We start from the raw sequence: 19,666 nt of genomic DNA, 5'->3' as shown, positions 1-19,666 counted from the left end.
CCACCTTGAGCAAGACATAGCAGGTGAGGGAATGAAGATTGCAAAAAATCCAAAAAGAGTAGTGGTAAAAATGAGTCTTATTTTAGTTTAGGAAATTTCTGTCAAGAAAGAAAGAAAGAAATAGGACATTCTGAGGGGCAGGGAAAAAACAATGGATTTGAAGAAAGAAGACTTGACTCTAGTGTCAGTGACTAGCTATGGCCTGCAGGCTGGTAACTTTAATCACCTTACCCGTCAAACAGGAGGTTGGCGTTGACTTCTAAGATCTAGTTCTAACCTTCAGTGATTCTAAGCTCTGTACTTCTTAATTTCCTGGTTTCAAATCTTGTACACACTACACCCCATTTCCTGCCTTTCTGAGAAGCGGCACAGGTCCCATTCCCAAGTAGCCATTGGCCCTGACCTTGGCGAGTCACCTCGCCTCTCTGGGTCTTTGGCCAGTCAGGCATGAGAAGGGTGGAGACACCTGGCCGCTTCCTGCCTGTCTCACAGGGGTTGTAAAGGCCAGTGCAATTTTACAAAAGATGAATTCCTCCAAGGAAGATCCTGCTTGAGTAAAATATTTCAATGCTTCAGCTGTAATTATTGCTATAACATTCAGGAATCATGAGAGATGGAAGAGAAGGAGCAGGTATAAGGATGTCTTGGATTTATGGTAATAGAGGGCAAAATCTTAGAAGCCATCTAGGGACTTGCTTCATTTACAGAAAAAGACATGGAAATGGAGAAAGTTTAAGTGGTGAAATCAAGCCATCAGCCTAATAACGTGGTATGGAGCTGGAGCCTATAGATCTCCTGGTTCCCAGCCTAGGCCTCTTTCTAGTACATCAAAGTGGAGGTCCTGGAACTTGATTTTCAAATCCTCCAACAAGATGGCTCTGGGAGCTAAGTGTGTGTGCAAGGTCTACCCTGATTCAATGAAGAAAAACTACCCCGTAAAGATGAACAGTGTAGGCAGCCTATGAACACCATTCAAGTAAAAATACCTAATAATCAGATGAGCCTCAGAAATTCACTACTCCACCAGCCCCATCATTCCCACTTAATCAAAGGACTAGACTCGGCTGTTTTGAGACAGACTGGAGAACCCTGTCCCAGAGAGCCAAGCTCAGGTCGTACATGTATCCCAGGTCAGGATCTAGGAAAAGAGCAGCCCAAATGTCTCACTAAAGAGAAGGCCTGAAACTTAAGCTTGGAGATGGAGGGAGACATACTCTGCCACCTTTCACATTCAACCCAGATTTCCAGATTTGTGATCCCTAGGTCTTCCCTGAGGACATCTGTTATAATTTCATTTATTTATTCAACACCTATTAACTAAACATTAACTATGTGGGTCCTGTATTAGGCATGAGAGAGCCAGAGAAGATTTAGGATATCAGAGCCTTTGCTTTTGGGTGTCCAATATTCCTCCCTGTAATTGTGTACAAAGTTCTGGAGTGAGTAAATGTACATTTTTTCTTGAGCGGGGTTCCTTAACTCATCAAATCTCTTACCCTCTTAAAGGTAGGATCCACCATAGTGTGGATACTCTAGAGCGTCATGCCCCCGCTGTCCTCATCAGTGTCCTCATCCCACCCATTGAGTGGACACCACAGGGCTGAGTATGAATATGTAAGGCATGTCTGCTCAGAGCACTGGAATTTTCTGTAGAACCTCAGGAAGCCTGTGCCTGCCAACTGAAGTGCAGGGTTGTGGATGCTACCTGAAGCGTGATGTCCTCCTTCTTGACCTGGCCTCGTAGCTGTGACCTTGGAACTCAGTGGATCCCAGAGAGCTTGTGGCTAGTGTGTATACAGATGCTGGGCCACTTCCTGGCTCTCAAAGACCCTTTTTTCAGCAGTGCTAGTGCTTCTGAACTTAGTGCTCCTGCTGGGGATCAGGTTCAGAATTTCCTATTTGTTATCTGTGGGTGGGGGAGGGGGTCCTGCCCTCCCAGCTGCCCTGAGGAACCTGGTCTGCGTAGCTATCTGGGGATCCTTTTGTCTATGTGGTTATTCCACTGTGTTCAGGTGACACCTGGTGACTCCTTTGCTAATCCTAGTAGTGATTTTACAGAAAGATGGCCTAGCAGATGCCTCCTGTGAGAACCTTGTGTCACTTTCATGTGCTATTCAATACAGAAATTCAGAATGTAATCAGTCTAGTTGCTGGGAGAGGAGCAGAGCTGAAGACACACTGTAGTTAAAACTAAGGCTGCAGGGATGTCCACACTGCAAGATCAGCACGTTTCTCTTTGCCTCATGTGTATGTGAGTCTAGATGTGTATGTGAGAGGCTCAGTTGCTGTAGATGATGTGCTGAGTTCTATCCTTTCTCCCTCTGTAGAGAGAAGACACGGTTCAATGTGCAGGCCTTCTCCTTCTCCAGCATCTCCACCCTCCAATTCCAGGACGTCACTAGTACAGGTGAAAACAAAAGCCTGTCTCAGCGGCCATAACTCTGCCAGCAGCACCTCAAAGCCATTCAAAACGCCCAAAGACAATCTACTTACCTCCAGTAACAAACAGCACACGGTCTTTTCTGCGAAAGGATCAAGGGACAAACCATGGTGAGTGCTGGGTGCTGGCAGCCAGCAGCTGTCTACCCTCGCCGCTTATCCCTGTCACCACGGGAAACAGTATTTACCCTCTGGCTTTGTTCCTGTGCATCATGTCCAGGAATTTGGGGGAACTGAGGAGAGAGGGAGGAAGGGGTGGGGGGAGGGAAGGGACAGAAACCAGAATGAGATGAGAAACCTAAACACAAAAGGGAACGTAGGGCCTTCAAGCGCCACATGCCTGTCAGGGGAATTGTTTCTTCCCCTGAGAGCTGAGCCAAGTGGTGACTAAGAAAGGGGTGACAGGGAAATATTCCCCAGTTATACGGTCACCTCTCAATTTTCCACCCCAGTGAAGAAAAGCATTGGTGTAAATAATCAAAAGCGCAGACAGGCAGCCCTGTGGGGAAGACAACTGTGGGCCTGTGCCACAAGTCCTGGGAGGCAGGCCCCCCACAGTGCCTCCCTGCCGTGAGCAGCCAGGTCTTCACTCCATGGAATAGCTGCCAACAGATGCAGGGAATTGGGAGCTGGCCGGGTGGAGGGGTGAGAAATCCAAAGAGAATATCACCCCTTTGATGGGGTGGGAGAGAGCTGGTTGTAAGTAACTGAAAAATCAGAGGCTTTTAATTAAGTTTTTAATCTCAATCTTTACAAAGAAGTCAGAAAAGCTTACCTGCGGAATGGACAGATAGGAAACCAAACCGAAAACAGGGAAAGGAAGTAAATGAGTATCTTCAAATGCTGACAGACTGGCTTATTCAGAGCCTTTAGCCTTACTTTCAGGCTTCAGGAAGGCAGACAGGTGATAAGTTGGAGTCCATCTAATTTGTATATTTAAGGAGAAAAAGTGTCTGTAAAGTAATGATAGTTAATTGCACATAAGTCCATACCTAGAAAAACTGTGGACTAAAATCATTCATCAATTGGTTTGTCACTGCATGCTGGAAAGGGAGATGATTTTGTAAAGAGCAATTATGCCAGATCAATTAATGAGCCTCTTGTGACAGAGTGAGAAGGTTTAGACATGACTGTCAAGGAGGGCAGTTACCTGTCATGTAAGTGGGCCTCGTGGACAAGCTTTGTTTTCTTCAGATTGTTTGGACCTGGGGTCCATGCTGTAGGGGGACACAGCTGTCAATGGTGGGGCTTTGGATTTTTGATTTGGTGTGCCTCAGTTTTCCTTATCTGTAAAATGGGACTAAAATAGCTCTACCTCATGGAATTGTTGAAAGGATTAAGTGAGTTAATTTTTATAGAAGCAAGTACAATGTCTGGAGCAGAGTACACACTTAATAAATATTAGGCAATGAAAGTTATTATTATCATTATTATCATATGTAAAGGACAGAGCCCCTGTAACCTGGGATAAAGGTTGAGAAGTCGGGTCTTTCTGAAAAAGTAGAGAAATGACTCTTCAGAGTGAGAATGAAGTTGAAAATGTTAAAGGATAAATATCATTTATTGAGACTTCAGAAGCATGCTACAGGGAAAATGAGGAAAGCCAGGCAGGCACTCATGAGAAATAACCCAGAAAGAGACTCAGGAGCCGCGGAAGATCACAAAGTGAACTCGATAAATGATAAACGAGGGTGCAAGGAGAGAAAGGCACACACAACACCAGGAATTCTCCCGGCATACCTTCCAGGAGACGCAGGGTTAGACCCATCTCCACATTCCATTCAGACACTCAGCACTCACTGATTAAGGCCAGCTGTGGTCAAGGCACCTTCCACTAGAGAAAGAAGGTAGTTCTGAAAGAATCTGAAGAAACTAGCCAGGGTCCAGAGAAGAGCAGCCAAAAGGATTGCAAGGAGAGAAATAACTTAAGGGGGAAAAGGCTCTCTCCAAAATCTAGGGCGCTTACCTGTGTGAAGAGCAGAAAGCTAAAGGGTGATTTACCTGAAGACAGAGTAAGGGCTGTGCCATAAATGAGGAGACAGAGTGCAGCCATCTCCTGCTGGTCTCACTTCGGTTATTAGCCCAGTTATTGTCCCCTTCCCACCAATACCAGAGACACATGTCAGGAAGATTTGGCTTCGTGGCTTTGAGAGTTCAGGCTCAGTTCTGAGAGGCTTCCCCAGAGAGCAATGTGGAAGAACAAGCACTGAGCTAGAGACAGGAAAAGCCAGTCCAAGTCCCAGCCTGGCCTCTAACTTTCTTTGTGACCTTGAACAAGTCACTTGACTTCACTAAGTCTCATTCTCAAGTGTGAATATTTGGTAAGTCATAATCCTCTAAAAAATCCTCAAAAATTCATCATTGCCTACTGAATTATTAACCCCTCAGCCTAATCTAAGGGACCTTCTACCAACTGAATGCAAAATCCCCTCATCCAATCCTGATCATCCATTGCTCCAGCTTCCCCACCATGTCTTCCTCTGGTGTTTGCCCAGAATATTCTTCTATTTTTACTCAAATTAACAAACGCTTACTATAATACTATGTGTCAATAACCACCTGTGGCACAGAAAGGGCCAAAGCATACAGTAAGGAGGAGAGGACTCTGGACTTTGAGTGTCTGAAGACCTGCCTAGAACTGTCCAGTGAGCATTGAATGTTTGCATCCAGATGTTGGGAGATCAGGATGGGTTGGGGATGGGAATTTCAGAGTCACCACTTTAGACCCAGACATTGAAACCACAGGTATGAAATGGGCCACTGAGGAAGGTGTTTGGCTTGAGAAGAGCAGGAACCAACAGCAGGACCCTGGAGGATGGAGGGCCGAGGGACAAGGAAGCTGAGAAAGCAGGGACTGCTAAGCCGTTGTTCTTTCCTCAGCCTCCTTTCCCTTCTTCCCTTCCCAAATCCTCCCTGTTCCTCACTGCCCACTCCACTGGCCACCTTCTTCTCAGAGTCCTTCTCTCCCCATTCACCTCCTTGCCAGCCACCTGATTTGCTAGGTTCCTCTTTTTGGCCCCCATGGCACTTCATTCTTACCTTACCTGTGACTCTTTGTGTGGGGCCATAAATTAGATCTGTACACCTTCCATGCTGTAATACTTGCCGGGCCGCCTACACAGTAGCTCCTCACCAGCCCAGCAAACACTTTTCCTTTTTGTCAATTATTTGTTGGATTGAATGAAATGGATCTGACCATTGAAGGGGATGGTAAAATTCCATTCCTAGAGATGGTTAACCTTTCTTCTAGAAAAATTTGGAGACTGGCACTCTCTAATGGAAATAGTGCATACCACCTATGTGATTTAAAATTTTCTAGTCTTGAAAAGAAACAAATTAAATGAATCCCTAATAATATATTTGATTTAATTTGTTCAAAATTTGATTTAATGTCTCTATAGTATTATCCTTTCAACATATAATCAGTGAGATAGTTAATGTTCTTTATTTTTTTCTTCGTAAATCTTTTATACTTACACCACATCTCAATTTGGACAGCAAATTTTTTCATCAGAAATACTTGATCCATATTTTGGTTGCATAAAAATATAGAGATTATAAATGGATTCACATGCCCAAGTTGCTCCAAACATACTTAAACATTTTCTAACATCTGAATCAAATATTTGTTTATAAATTTTATTTAAAATTCAGTTCCCCAGCCACATTTTGTGTCCAATAGCCACAGATGACTAGTGGCTGCTGTATCTGACAGCAGAGATCAGATGTCTCCACCAGTTGACCCTGGGTGTAGGCCTCAGTTCTTTGACTCACAGGCTCCATCTCTTTTATATTGTATTATGCTCACGGACAGGAGTTGCTAAATCCCAAGGTAGAAGGAATGCTTGTTCCTACTCACATTAACCTGCTACTGGGTGTTGTGGGGAAAGCCTCAGGGGACCCAAATGGAGTCCTGCCCAAGTTGTCCCTTGCTCCAAAGGATCTCTGTATCAGCCCCTAAAGGCCAAGGCAGCAGAAACCCCACCACTGTAGATTAGCAGAGCCTTTTCCCAAGTAGCTCAAATATGCAGATACAATATACCACTCCTGAGTTCAGGCCCACCTCCTGGCATCTCACAGAACATTAAATAGTCTGTGGGCTTGTTGTATTTTTCCCTTCCGTGGCTAGGGAGGTTAAAAAATAACTGTTAGAAGAAAGGGAGAAACAGAGGCTGGTATTCCCCTGCTACTAGATTTGTCCCACTTAATCTGCTTGGAAGTACTCAGACCTCACCCAGCACCCCCTTTTGTGCTAGTTCACTGTTCTGCCAGTGAGGACCACCCCTGCGGGAGCCAGAAGCTAGAGAAGACCCTGTCTGGTGTCCCACCATATGGGTGTCCATGGAGCCCATAAAAGCAGAGGGAGGTGGGCAAGATGATTCTTTTCCCCTGGTGAAAGTCAAGAGGGAATTCTGACTGATTGGCTTTTTTGAGCTGAGATGAGCATTTCAGCCTTCACTTCTAAGTCCCTGCTCTGCTAAGGGACCGGCCCAGCACAGGGCCTGAGTCAGCCAAACTGACTTTCCCACCTGCTGTCACTTGGCCACCCCGGGGTCCAGGCTGGTGAGCCACGGGGGAACACAAACCTGCTGATGGGCGGGAGACAGGGAGGAGGGTTTCCTCCCCTGTATGGCTTGTTGCCTTCTCTTTGGGCCTTATCAACCCACACGTGTGTGCGGAATGCTAAATATGCTCAGCGATTAAAAATGCAGGAGATGAGCTTGCTGCTCCAGAAGGAAAATGAGCCAGAGCAAAAGAAAAGTCAGCAGGCTCGCTGGCCTCCGGTGTGTGCCCACAGCATGGCTGGGGAGGCAGGGCTCCTCTCCAGATGCTTAGAATGGGAGGCGTGTCCTCCAGGAGTAGGGGAGGAGGGAGGGTAGAAGTGCTCTGGACGCCCTCCCAGCACTTTATGGAGAGGGAAATGATCACTGAGAGGTCCTGGCCAAGCGCCTTGGGAGAGACGAGGCCGGCTTATCGCTTCTTGCCTGGTGTTGGCATGAACAGGGACGAGATCACAGTTTAGTATGGAGAGCTCCCAGAGGACGGAGGGCAGGGCATCGTCTCAGGGCTTCCATCAGGCTGGGAATGTTAGAGACCTGAGTGGTGGAAGACCTGCCAGGTGTCCTGACCCCTCTGACCACCTGGTTCATTCCTCAGCAGGGTCCTTCACCTCATCTCCTTGCCCCCCTGCTTTAGCCCCTCCTTCACACCCCACCTGAGTGCTGTATACCCTGCCCTGCTCAGAATTCTTAAATGGTTCTTAGTTGTTTGCCCGCAGAGTACATATTTAGCTCTTTTGGAGATGGAATATGTGATCTGGGCTTTCCCGCTTGTCCAGTTGCTGCCCCCAATATTTTAGCCCGTTCATTTCATATGCTGGGTATCCCACTTTACTTAGAGCTCCTCAAATATGCCTGCATGTGTTGACACTTGCTATTTCCCTTACTGGGAACAACCCCTGGCCTGTCCTTACATGTACTTAAAATTTCTGCATGCATGTCACTTCCTCCATGAAGCCTTCCTGGACTTTTCATACAAACTTAGATGCTCCTTCCTCCAGGCTTCCATTAATATGTGACATACGACTCTAAGACCTGCCATCATATATTGTATTTACTTTTACCTTTGTCCTCCCTCCACATACTCCTCAGCTGGGCCATGAGCTCCTTGACTTTCTTATAGCTTAGAACAGGATCTAGCATCCAGCAAATATTTCACAGAGATTTTTTTCTGACAGCTAAAGGAAAACAGCAGGCATAAATAAATATCTTTTGGGTACTTCAGGAGAAATCAGAATGCCAGTTACCATTGTGGAAATATTCCTCCTCCCCGCCCCCACCTTACAATTATTACAATTAGGAAGGGAGAGCTGTAGTGCTGAATGATTAAAAGGAAAACTCTATGTACTTTGGCAAAGTATTTTATAAAAACCTAAGTAGGAGGCAAGTACAGAGTGCATCATACCAAGTCCATGCCCAGGATGCATTTGACCACACAGTGCAAGGCCTCGTCTGAAGGGAACTGAGAAGTCAGGATGGCTTTCCACAGAAGTGCTTACTGGATTCCCAACCCCTCACACAAGAAATGAGGAGGAGGGGAAGATTTCTGAGGCCAGTTCCTGCTCCCCCCACTCTAACCCCTCATGCGGGTCTGGGTGTCAGGAGAAAGGAGTGAGACAGAGGATGAGGCTGGACAAAAGGAAGCAGATGGAGGTAACATCCCTTCCAAGGAAGCATTAAAAGTTTCAATATCTAAGTGCTGCTGGCACTGGAGTTTTAGATGTCAAAGTAAGGACAATGGACAGCTCCGTGGTTGTAAGCACAACTGACCATGTCAAGTCACAGAAGTGCTCAGAAATACAGACTAGTGTCTAGGAAGACAAAATATAAGCTAGGGCAGCTGGGAAGGGGGAAAACGGCAAGCCAGAGGGAAGGTATATGAGCAACAAAGATTAGGAGTCCTTCATATTTGCATAGTACATTATAATTTTTAGATGTTTTCATAGTCCCATTTCCTTTTTTTTTTTTTTTTTAATAGAGGCATGTTTTATTTATTTGTTTGTTTGTTTTGTTTATACAAGCACTGGGTACAGTCAGAAGCGCGGGAGGGTGAGAGAATTCACCAGAGCCAGAGCGGGAGCAGAGCAGGCAGAGGGACCGAGGTACACTGCTGAGGGGAGCAGCGGGCGGCAGGAGAGGTCTGCGCACCATGTGGGACCCTTCTCCGGTGGCCGGGGAGCAGCCGGGGATCGAACCGGCGCCGCAGAGGCCGCGGGCAGCCTCGCAACCCAGCGCTCAACCGCTGCGCCACCGGGGAGGCCCCCTCCCCCATTTCCTTTTGAGTCTCAGTTCTACTGGGTGTTGAAGAGAAGTGGCAAAGCTGGGACTTGATCCCTTGTCTTCTCATTTGCAGTGCTGTGATACAGAAAACTGCCCTTAGAGCCACTTGAAGTGGAATCCGATTTCTTTCCTTTATTTTGCTGGATGAATGATGTGGGGTAGTCTTTCTAAGCCTCTGGTTCCTCCTCTGTGAATTGGGGGTGAAGACAAAATGCGACATTCTGTGTACGTGCATAGAGTAATGCCCAGCCCATGGCAGGTGCTGTGCGGGCGTCAAGGGAGATGAGAGGAGTAAAAAACTGGAGGGTGGGAGAAGGTCTGTCAATAAGTCCCCCATCTTCATGTTTATCATCGTTCTGGTTCCTCTGCCAGAAAAAGACACAGCTGCAGGCTGGCCCTTATCTAAAAAGCATTTCTTCTGGTTAAGAGCTGCTTCAATTTTTATTGTGTGTGACTTAACTTTCACTGAGAACTTTAATTCATTCAATTCATCCTTTCCTAAGTGCCAAATTATGTACAATAAGTCCTTACTTAACATCATGGACAGGTTCTTGGAAACCCTGACTGTAAGCAAAGCAACATATAATGAAAGTAGCTCCTTGAATAATGTTATTTTGCTCAATGTCAGGTAGGATTTTTTTTTCTTCTCCAACCTTATAACAACCTTATAACAAAACGATGCTGTAGGAAATGACATTACTCGAGTCTGTTGTATGTCTCTGAGATAACTCTGAAGGGATGTATATACATCTGGTGGAGGTTTCTGTCCCCAGGTACTTTACTGTCTGATCCAGCTACATAGAAATAGAAATAAAACTTTGCCATTTGACTTGATAAGTGCAGCTGAAACAGCTAGGAAGGAAGAGCCAGCCTTGAGAGAGAAGAGGATCTGGGCAGATAGAGGCGTGTTCACCAGGACAAGAGAGGAGGACCCGGACACAGAAGGATGCCCAGGCATGCTCAAGCCCAGAGCCAGGCAGAGCACTCACTGGGTGTTCGAGCAGCTGTGAGGGCTCTAAGAGAGAGGCTTGGTACTCTGGGCAGCATGGAATAAACAAAGCCTTTAAGCAGAGACAGCAGTGTCAGATTTGCATTTGTGTCTGAGTAGAAGCGGAGAGGCAGGGACAGAAAGACTGGTGATGGGGAGTCCATCCAGGTCCAGACAAGCGATGATGAGGCCTGAGCTGATAATGCAGACAGTGGCCTCTTTTAGAAGGTAGACTTGTGAGTAACTGTATGCTGGGAAGAGCCAAGGTCTCAAACTGGATGGTGATGTTGTTAACATAGAGTGTTTTGAAAATACAAGGTTATTTAATATTTTTTTTTTTGGTTATTTAATATTGAGAGAAAGAATTTCCTGAGTCTTCTGCAGGCCCATGTGGAGACTAAACTCTTGATCGTTAATTTTTTTTTCTTAAAGATTTATTTATTTACGCATACAAGAGCTGGGGTACAGGCCAAAGGTAAGGGAGGGTGAGAGGATTCACCAGAGATAGAGTGGGGAACAGAACAGGCGGATCCTCTGAAATACACTGCTGAGGGGGCCAGCAGGTGAGACAGGAGAGGTCTGCTGTGCCATGTGGGTAGCTCCCTGGCCGAGGATCAAACTCATGCTGCAGAGGCTGCTGATAGCTTCACAGTGCTGAGACTTAACCCCTTGCGCCACCAGTGAGGCCCTCTTGAAAGTTTAAAAAACTGTGCATAGTATTTTGGATGGAGATGGTGAAAGACAGGTCTGCCTGCCCAGTGCTGGGTTCTCTTTGACACTGAGAAGGAAAAAGCAGAAGAAATAACAGCTAGGGTTTCCCACTCTGGGCCCCTTAAGAAGGAAGATGCTCCCCATGGTTGTTCCTCTAGAGGGAAACTAGGGAACAGGATGTCAACATCCCTAGCCAAAGGCCGGGGCACTGCCCCATAGTCAGGGATAGTGTGGCATTTTCTCATCCCCCATGTGCTCAGAATAAGCTACCTGAAAGTGAAGGCAGAGGTCCTGAGCCCAGGTCTCTGCTTTCAGCCTTCCCTAGCAGGGAATTGTTTTGTGAGGAGTCTCTTCCCCTGGGCCTGTGTTCGCTACAGGGCCTGAAGGAGACAGTGTTTAAGGACTGTGCTAGGCCGGGAAGGCTCGGAGGGCCCGCCAGGCAGCTAGGACAGCCTGCAGCTCCAATAGCAGGAGCCAATGACCTCTGGTGGCTGCCGAGGGGAGCACTCCACTCACCGCTCCAGAGGAGAGCCTGACCAGGACCAGGAGGCCCGGGTGCAGGGGTCTGTTAGCTCAGTACCAGCTCTCTTTCCAGAACCCAATTACCTCCTGGTCTACCATGTCAAATCCTGTCTTCAAATGCCTGGCTACCATTTATGCATTGATGTGAGTTTTCAATGAGTGTTCATTTTTTTAACGGTGAGGCTCTTAGTTCTCATGTGGAAGTGCAGGCACAGAACAGGTGCAGTTAATTTGGTCTAGGGTTGTCTCAACTCTCTCCTGACTCACTGCCTGAGGCTGCACCACTGCAGGCAAGCCGGTCCCCAGGGTACCCCGGAGACAGTCTGTCCAGCAGCATTCACCTTTCTGTGCCAGAACTGGTGCTCCTAAATATTTTTTTCTTTTTCACGTACACTTTTTATTAATTAGTCACTTGTTTATATATCTGTATAATGCTGAGTTATATTTTTGTACCCCCATATGTGCACATGCTTCACTCACCCTCTACCAAACCCTCTACCAGTTTTTCCCTCTTTATCTCCCTCTCTTCTGTAGCTTGCTCACTTTTCTCTACATTCTTGGGACATTACAACTACCCAGAAATGTCAGCATGCTTAGGGGTCCTTGTTCGTCCAGCAGATTCAGAGACCACCTTCTGAGCTCCATGCCTTGGGGATCCCTGATTAAGAGAAGTGCCAGAGAGACTAAGAGAGGTTAGTCTCTTAGGCCTTCCTGGGGCCTCCTGCTTCCAGGAAATTTGGAGCAACCTAGAAAGGGGGCACATGCAGTTAACCTTCCAGAAGACCTGTAGGAGCTGGCATTGCCTAACACACTGCAGGGTTACAGAAGACAGCATGTTTGTATGAGTGGAGTTCCCTGCTCATTCTTCTTCCAGAACATGTGGAAATTTTAACATGGGTCCTGTCTTAGCTAGGGGTGAAAGAGATTAAGCAGCAGATGGATTATGAAATAGGACTGATCTCTTCCCTTTTTATTTTTGCTCCAATTTATTGAGGGCCTATTTTGTGCTGAACAATATGCTCAGCACTTTGTATAATATCTCATGTAATCACTATGATGAGCTTCGTTTCTTTCTCTTTTTTTCACTTCATTTATTCTTTCCAAACAAGTCACTTCACACAGCAATTGGGTCTTTAAATCATAAGCCTCATGACAAAGACCAAGGCACCGCAGTGACAGCGGCAGAGCCGCAGGCATGTACAGAACGGCCCCGCGCAGCACAGCAGTGACTGGAGAGGTGGCAGCAGACGTCTCTGCAGAAGACAACAGCGCCTTCGTGAGGAAGCTGCTCGCCAGCGCCCCTGCACGGCCGGGAGGCTGGGGGGATCCTCGTGCGCTTGCCCCTGTCGACCACACTCACCTATATTCTGCATTTCAAGCTGAACTTATCAAAATTCCTCTTTGCTGAGGGAATTCGGTTTCCTGTCAACAGCGCGACTGGGTGCCCCCGCCCCACCAACCCCCAGCGCCACATGAGCCTGAAGCTCACAGGCCAGGCCTGACCTCCGGGAACCGCAGGTGGACACGCCCACGCCGGGAGGACCGCAGGCCGTGTCACCTGCGTGCAAACTCCAACCCTTTCTCACGCTGAGCTGTGCTGACCTACAGCTCTCCTGTCAACGCTGACCCTACCCGCAGGTCTGCGTTTAGAAACGAGCACGGGAGGGCAGCACCCGAGCTCACTGTGGCGGCCCTGTGGCCTGCGCCCCGCGGGGAGGGCCGTGGTGCCCCACGCCCCCCCTCAAGGCACCTCGGAGGTCTCCGGTCTACTGGATGCGTCCCGAGGAGGCCCTTCTGTCCAGGCGGCACTTTAGCCTCCCTTCACCCTAAAACAGCACAGAGCTACACCGCTCTTTACAATCCTGTGAACCACCCACAGTCAGAACCTGCCATGCGGTGATGATGTAGTGATTCCGTCAGCATAAACTATTCAAAGCTCTAGACACAAAATGGCAGCTAATTCTTGGAGAAGAAAAAAAAACAAAACCCTTCCCTGCCATCAGAGAAATTTTTCATTCTTTCGAAGTTGAATGAAAGGTGCCAACATATTAAAATTCTCAGTAAGAAAACATCTAAGCTAGTTAGTAAAACAGCTCGTTCAACTCAATTGCTAGTTTAGACCTAATATGGCGCTGTTCCCAATGGCACTCTGAAGGCCTGACTCAAAACGCAGTTCCCTTAAGTTTTCTTGGAAACAAATGAACAGCATTAAGCATCTAATCTTTTAAGAATGACTACAGCCACCTTTGTACCGTGGGCGCGTCTGAATATGATGAGCTTTATTTTACCCATAAGGAAACTGAGGCCCAGAATAGCAATGTCTTGAGATAAACAAGGCAGGGCAGCCACATGTGCCTGTGTGGGTTTTGCATGGCATGAGGCTGTCCCACCAAGGAAGCCAGGAAGAACTGAAACCACCTGCCAGGCCAGCTGACCTTTTTCTAATTCTCATAGAAGTCCTCAAGGACTCACAGAGGCCCTGACCTCACAAAGTCAGATGATTTTCTCCCCGTTGTGTGTCTAGCAGTAATATAGGCAAAACTGGATATAGGTTTGTTTCAAAGCCTGTCTAACCATTATCCCAAACTCTTTTGCAGCACCCTCCACATTCTATGAATTTGCCAGAACAGTGACACCACACAGACCATCAGTTCAGCTCCATTTATTGTCCTTAATTTTATTTTACTTGCTTCTTTCACTTTAATTCATCAAAATCAGCTAGTTCATTCCCCCCCAGCTCACCCCCCACCTAGTTTAGGGGGAAGTTCCACATCATTCTTCTCACCTCCTAATCTCTTCTCCCAATTGAGGGTCAAGGTCTTGGTTCATCAGCTAAGTCACTGATGAAGATGCTTTAACCTTCTTAGCTGGTGATGGGTCCCTGCAAGCTTCACTGGGTACCACTATTAGCTGCCACAAGACCCTGCTAACCAATCTTTTCTGGCCTTAGCTGCCAGAGCCACTCACCCCTGTCACTATGTGGTCTGACCACATTTCCCCAGCTTACTGAAGCTGTGTTGTATGGGAGAGAATCCAAAGCTGTGCAAAGGCCAGGAGAGATTATACACAGCAGTTCCTCTCTAATCATCAGTACTGACACTCAGCCACAGAATACTGTTAGATTAATCCGGCAGACTTTCTTATTTACTAGGCTCTGTGGTTGATTACGCTGTTTTCTATTTGCTTAAGGTGTTTACAAATTGGCTTTCTGAAGTTTTCCCAGTATTTTTCAGGATAAAATACCATTTATTCATAGGTCAGGATTTATGTAGTACATCCTGTATCAGCAGTGACTAGTGGGACTTTATAGATCTGCTATTTAGGCTGATTTTTTGTGATCACCTGTCTCTTAGTCTTTAAGAATATCCTGAGTATTTCTTCAACTTAAAGAATTTAAATTGGATATAAATAATGCCCTGATAGACCTCCCACAATGCATCTAAGAGAACCAAAGAGAATTCCTTTTCTGAGGACCTTTTAAATAGGACAACGTCCCTTTTACTTGGGCTGACTTAAAGGAATCAGTGCTCGTAAGGCAAGAGGCTGGGTGAGCTGGCTTTCGCAAGGATCTGCCAGTCAATCAGAGATCCGCAAAATTCTGCCAGGCCCGCACCACAGGCACATGGGCCTTTGTTGAAGGAATTGGTGGGCAGAAATCAAACAGCTGAGAATTCTCATCAGACACATAACCCACAGCACAAATACCATATGTCTTCAGGCTCCTGCCTGTCAAATCCATCTTTACCCGGTGCTGGTAAGTGGAGCAGGACTGGCGATAATTTCTGCAGGGCTAAAAAGACTCTGAACCATCCTCTTAATGCTTATTTGTTGATGATAAAAGAACAAATCATGATCACCAAGAGAGCATAACTGAAGAGAAAGTAGCTGGTCCAGGAGATGCCTTGGTGGCCCTCAAATGGTGCCATAAGATTTCCACCTCTACTCACTTGCAGACATCACTGAGCAGGGTGGGGAATCTACTGGTGCCAGGAGGACCCTGCTTGGCTCAGAAAGATACATTCAGACAGTCAAGCACGCAGGAAGGAGACACGGGAAGCCAAAGCAGCACAATAGGAGCTAGGTAGATAGCTCCCCTACATGGGGAGGGGAATGAAGGAAGATTGTTCTTGGCTATAGGATCCCTACCCAGGACCTGAAACAGAAGTACAAAGATAACAAGGAGATAACTACTCCTAGTATATTACACACAGCAGGGGAACAAGCTGCAGCCCTGGGCTTCCTGAAAGAGTTCATCCCCAGCGAACAAAACAGGCATTATGAAAGCAGCAGGGGAAGAGCAGGGCTCCTCTTTCTCTTTCAAACACTGCTCCTTAAAGAAAGGACAATAGTGAGTTGATAGATGCGACTAATTGTGGGGACTAATTGTGAGACTTCAAGGTGTGTGTGTGAGTGCATCCCTTAAGACTGAAAGGCAAGGAACTTGAGGGGCTCCAGCTAGCCTTAGAGCTCGCTGCCAGGCTTGTTTATCACCTAAGCAAACACTGTAATAAACTGCTTAGTTAGTCAGCGAGGTGTTGCCAACTAGCCACCCCTCCCCGCTCCTAACTGCGTGGAGGTATTGGAGTGACTGAGGACACTTGCAACAGGCAGAGATGCCCGTGATGTGAAAGCAGGGGTTACGGTCTTGGCTTATCTCCAGGTGGAGAAAAATTAAACCTGTTATTCAGGGCCCACTGCCATCTGGAAGGGACCTTTACCTGCCCAGGGCTGGGACACTCCGCTGACTGGGAAAGCTGAAGGGAGAGAGAAGGGGGCAATGGGAGGACGCAGAAGACAATCCTGAGGTGATGGCTCCACGACTGTCAGAGGAGACACATGGCAGGGATCTCTGTGTAAATGAAGTAGGGGTCAGAGTGCTCCATCGCATTTTTGTCAGCCAGAACTCTACTGAAAAAAGGATCGACTCTCTGGGACTGGTTTCCAAATCGCATGACACCACCTTGTGATCATTTCCTCCTTTCTTTATCAGTTTAGGACCTGGGGGCTGTTGCATGTAGTAGTCAAGAAAACTGAATACTCAGCAGGACCAACGGCTGATATTTATACTGGGAGGTGAGGGTGGCCAGGTCAGAGAGGGAAGATTTTCACTTCTCCCCCTCTCCCACCAGGGCCATGTTTGAGCCTTCCCACTACCGGGGAGCTGCCGGCTTCTCTATCTTAACTCCTAGCTGCAGTGCCTGCTTGGTTCAGGTCAGAGGCAGGTTTGGAGAGGAAGTACAAAACCTTTAAGGGAGAGAGTGGACACCCAAGAAAAAGGTATCGGCAGCTGCCAGCCTCTCCTCCTTCACTCTATCTATAACCTTTCTGCATTAGCTAACGGACACGCTTCCAGAATTCCTACCCAAAACAACTCAATCTCCCTTCTCCTCTAGCTGCCGAGATATGGCCTGTCCACCTGGCATCAGGGGTGTTTACTCAGTGGTTCAGCTTCTTACTGACTCACCAAGTCTTTTAGAATTCTTTTGAAACATTCTTTAAAAAAAAAAAAGATTTATTTTATTTATTTATGCATAAAAGAACTGAGGTCTAGGCGAGATGTGGGGGGGGGGTGAGAGGATTCACCAGAGACAGAGTGGCAAGCAGAACAGGTGGATCTATTGAAATACACTGCTGAGGGGAGCAACAGGTAAGATGGGAGAGGTCTTCTGCACCATGTGGTTCACCTCCCTGGCCAGGGATCGAACTCATGCCAATAAGCACTGGGATTGAAGTACAGCTAGGGTTTTGGAAGCATTAGAGGATAAGAATATCCTCTATACTAATTAAACTACAATTAAACTACACATGCTGTACTGGAAAAAAATTCCAAAACAGGAGGTCAGTCATAGGCATGAGCTGTCCTGACTCAACCTCAGTGATACACAGTCGGGAAGAAGCATCACCAAAGAGGTGAGTCAAGTAACAAGGTTCCAGGTGACCAGACACAGTGCACCTGTCCCCCATGGGAGCATGTTGAAGCTAGACGTGAACTTCAAGGGAGAAATCAGACTGTACTGTGAACATCTCAGGACCCCTTGGCTCCATTATTTTAATGTATTTCAGTTTATACAATTGCTCTGGATTATTTTCTTCCAGCATTGTATCTCTCTCTGCTAAGCTCATGAGTGCTGAACATGTGCCCTGGGCATTTTTCACAGAAACTGGAAGCCTTTCCTTTACTCATGCTGGCTTGTTTGATTAGAGCCACATCTAGAACTTTAAGGTTCTATTTTCCTTTCCTGAGCAACTTGGTTTTATGTGTCAGAGAAGGTCACTCAGAAATTTAGAAAACCTTCTCACCTGGCCAGGAGTCCACATACTCACAACACTTGAAGTTTAACTTTTTTTTAAGTCAGGTTATTGACTTTAACAAAATTTATCATCTTAACCATTTTTAATGTACAGCTCAGTAGTAGTGTTTAAGTATTCACATTTTTGTGCAACAAATCTTAAGAACTCTTGTTGTCTTGCAAATCTGAAACTCTGTACCAATTAAACTACTCATTCTCCCCTGCTCCCAGCCCCTGACTATCACTATTGTACTTTCTATGAACTTGACCACTCTGACCACTCTAGGTAGAATCCTATGGCACTGGTCTTTTTCTCACTGGCTTATTTCACTTAGCATACTGTCCTCAGGGTTCATCCATGTGTCACAGATTTACTTGTTTAAGGCTGAATAATATTCCATTGTATTGAATAATATTCCATGGACACATTGTGTGACCATTCTTCCAACAAGTACACTTGGAAGTTCCACCTTTTGGCTATTGCGAATTATGCTGCTATGAACGCGGGTGTACAGATATCTCTTCAAGACCCTGATTTATATAATTCATGTTTTTTAAAATTGGAATGAGCCTAGGAGATTCTATATCCTGCAATTTTGCAATATTTACCATTTGGGAAAAAAATCAGGAATGCAACACTGATTTCAATAGATAATGTCTTCATAACTTGGTGTGCTGACTTTTCAAGGGCTTGTGTAGTATGTGAGTGTTTTGAGAAGGTAGCAGCATTTCAGCTATATTTCAGTGATTGAGACACTGTGATCAAGGGTAGAATTGTCAATAACTCGTATTGGTAAAAGTCACCATCCCAATTCCCCTCACCTGGGACTTGAAGTCCCACACCGCCTTTCCCCAGGCCAAGAAAGCCTGCGCGATCCTAGGGTGAAGCCCTGTGGTAAACTGCTCCCCCACCTAGTGCCCTTCTCACTGACAAAGACCTATAAATAACATCAGTGATCTTATTTCAAAGTCAAAAGAGAGGCAGGGCTTGCTAAAATAATTTCATGGACAAATTAAACAAAGAAATGATCTGTGAATGAATCTTAGAGAAGGGAAAACCAGCCAGCCATGTGGACATATAAGACTCCTCCCCTGCCAAAACCAGCCTCTCATTCATGCCCCACATTGTCTGCAGGCATGTATGAGCCATATCCTAGATCATTTGGCATTCAAATAGCTAAGTCGGCTGCACACTCAGCTCAGATGATAGGGGGGCTGAAGTGTTAGTGTTCTGCCCTCCTGCAAGGAGGAAAGGGAATCTTGCTCAGGAACCAAAGCAAGCATATTCATCTCATCTTTTAAGGCCACAAGACAGATTCCTCCACAGTCCCCCTGACAGCATTAAATGCACAGAAATCAAATGCACATCCATTACAGGAGAAATAGCAGGGATGTGGGGCTAAGGTGACAGATTCTGAAGAACAAACATATACCTTTGTGCTCTCTCTTCTTAAAATTCATCCTCTCACCTGCCAGCCTTGAGAATTGCCTATTTACATAACTAGCTGCCTAAAATGGAATATTAGATAATGTTACATGGCGGCTCACTCAATTTGAGCCCATCCCCAGGATGTGAGAGTGATCCAGAAGTCCTCTGACAGCATGTAGCGTGGCATGCTGGCCTGCAGCCATGCCTCCGCGTAGTGTGAGCCTGTCAGCTCTATGGAGCTAAGCAGATGTCAGGCCCGATCTCCGGGTGGGAGGCCAGCCGAGCAGCTGGGGGAAGGGGGCGTGATTCAGCAAGTGGCACAGTGGCATCCCAACATCAGGGGACAAACAGCATCTCTTCCTGAGCTTCACAGCAGGCACCTTGTTCTGCCCAAGGTGCTGTCTCAGAGACGTGACATGTAGGGACTGAGAAGGGGGAGCTGCAGGAT

General features: G+C 46.6%; 1 protein-coding gene across 5 annotated transcripts in view; it reads left to right on the top strand.

Annotated features, from left to right (window-relative positions):
• ATXN7L1 (ataxin 7 like 1) overlaps positions 1-19,666 on the top strand; it is a gene marked incomplete at both ends in the record, with an annotated part of 232,355 nt that overhangs the window by 177,990 nt on the left and 34,699 nt on the right. For all 5 annotated transcript variants that reach the window (XM_084230418.1, XM_084230420.1, XM_084230419.1 and 2 more), the window contains one exon: positions 2,328-2,550. In XM_084230418.1, the coding sequence (XP_084086544.1) occupies positions 2,328-2,550 (223 nt within the window). The remainder of the gene's footprint in view (positions 1-2,327; positions 2,551-19,666) is intronic.

Source organism: Talpa europaea, assembly GCF_964194135.1.
Source record: "Talpa europaea genome assembly, chromosome: 3".
In the NCBI taxonomy this organism is placed as follows: Eukaryota; Metazoa; Chordata; class Mammalia; order Eulipotyphla; family Talpidae; genus Talpa; species Talpa europaea.
This window is presented reverse-complemented; position numbering and strand designations above follow the sequence as displayed.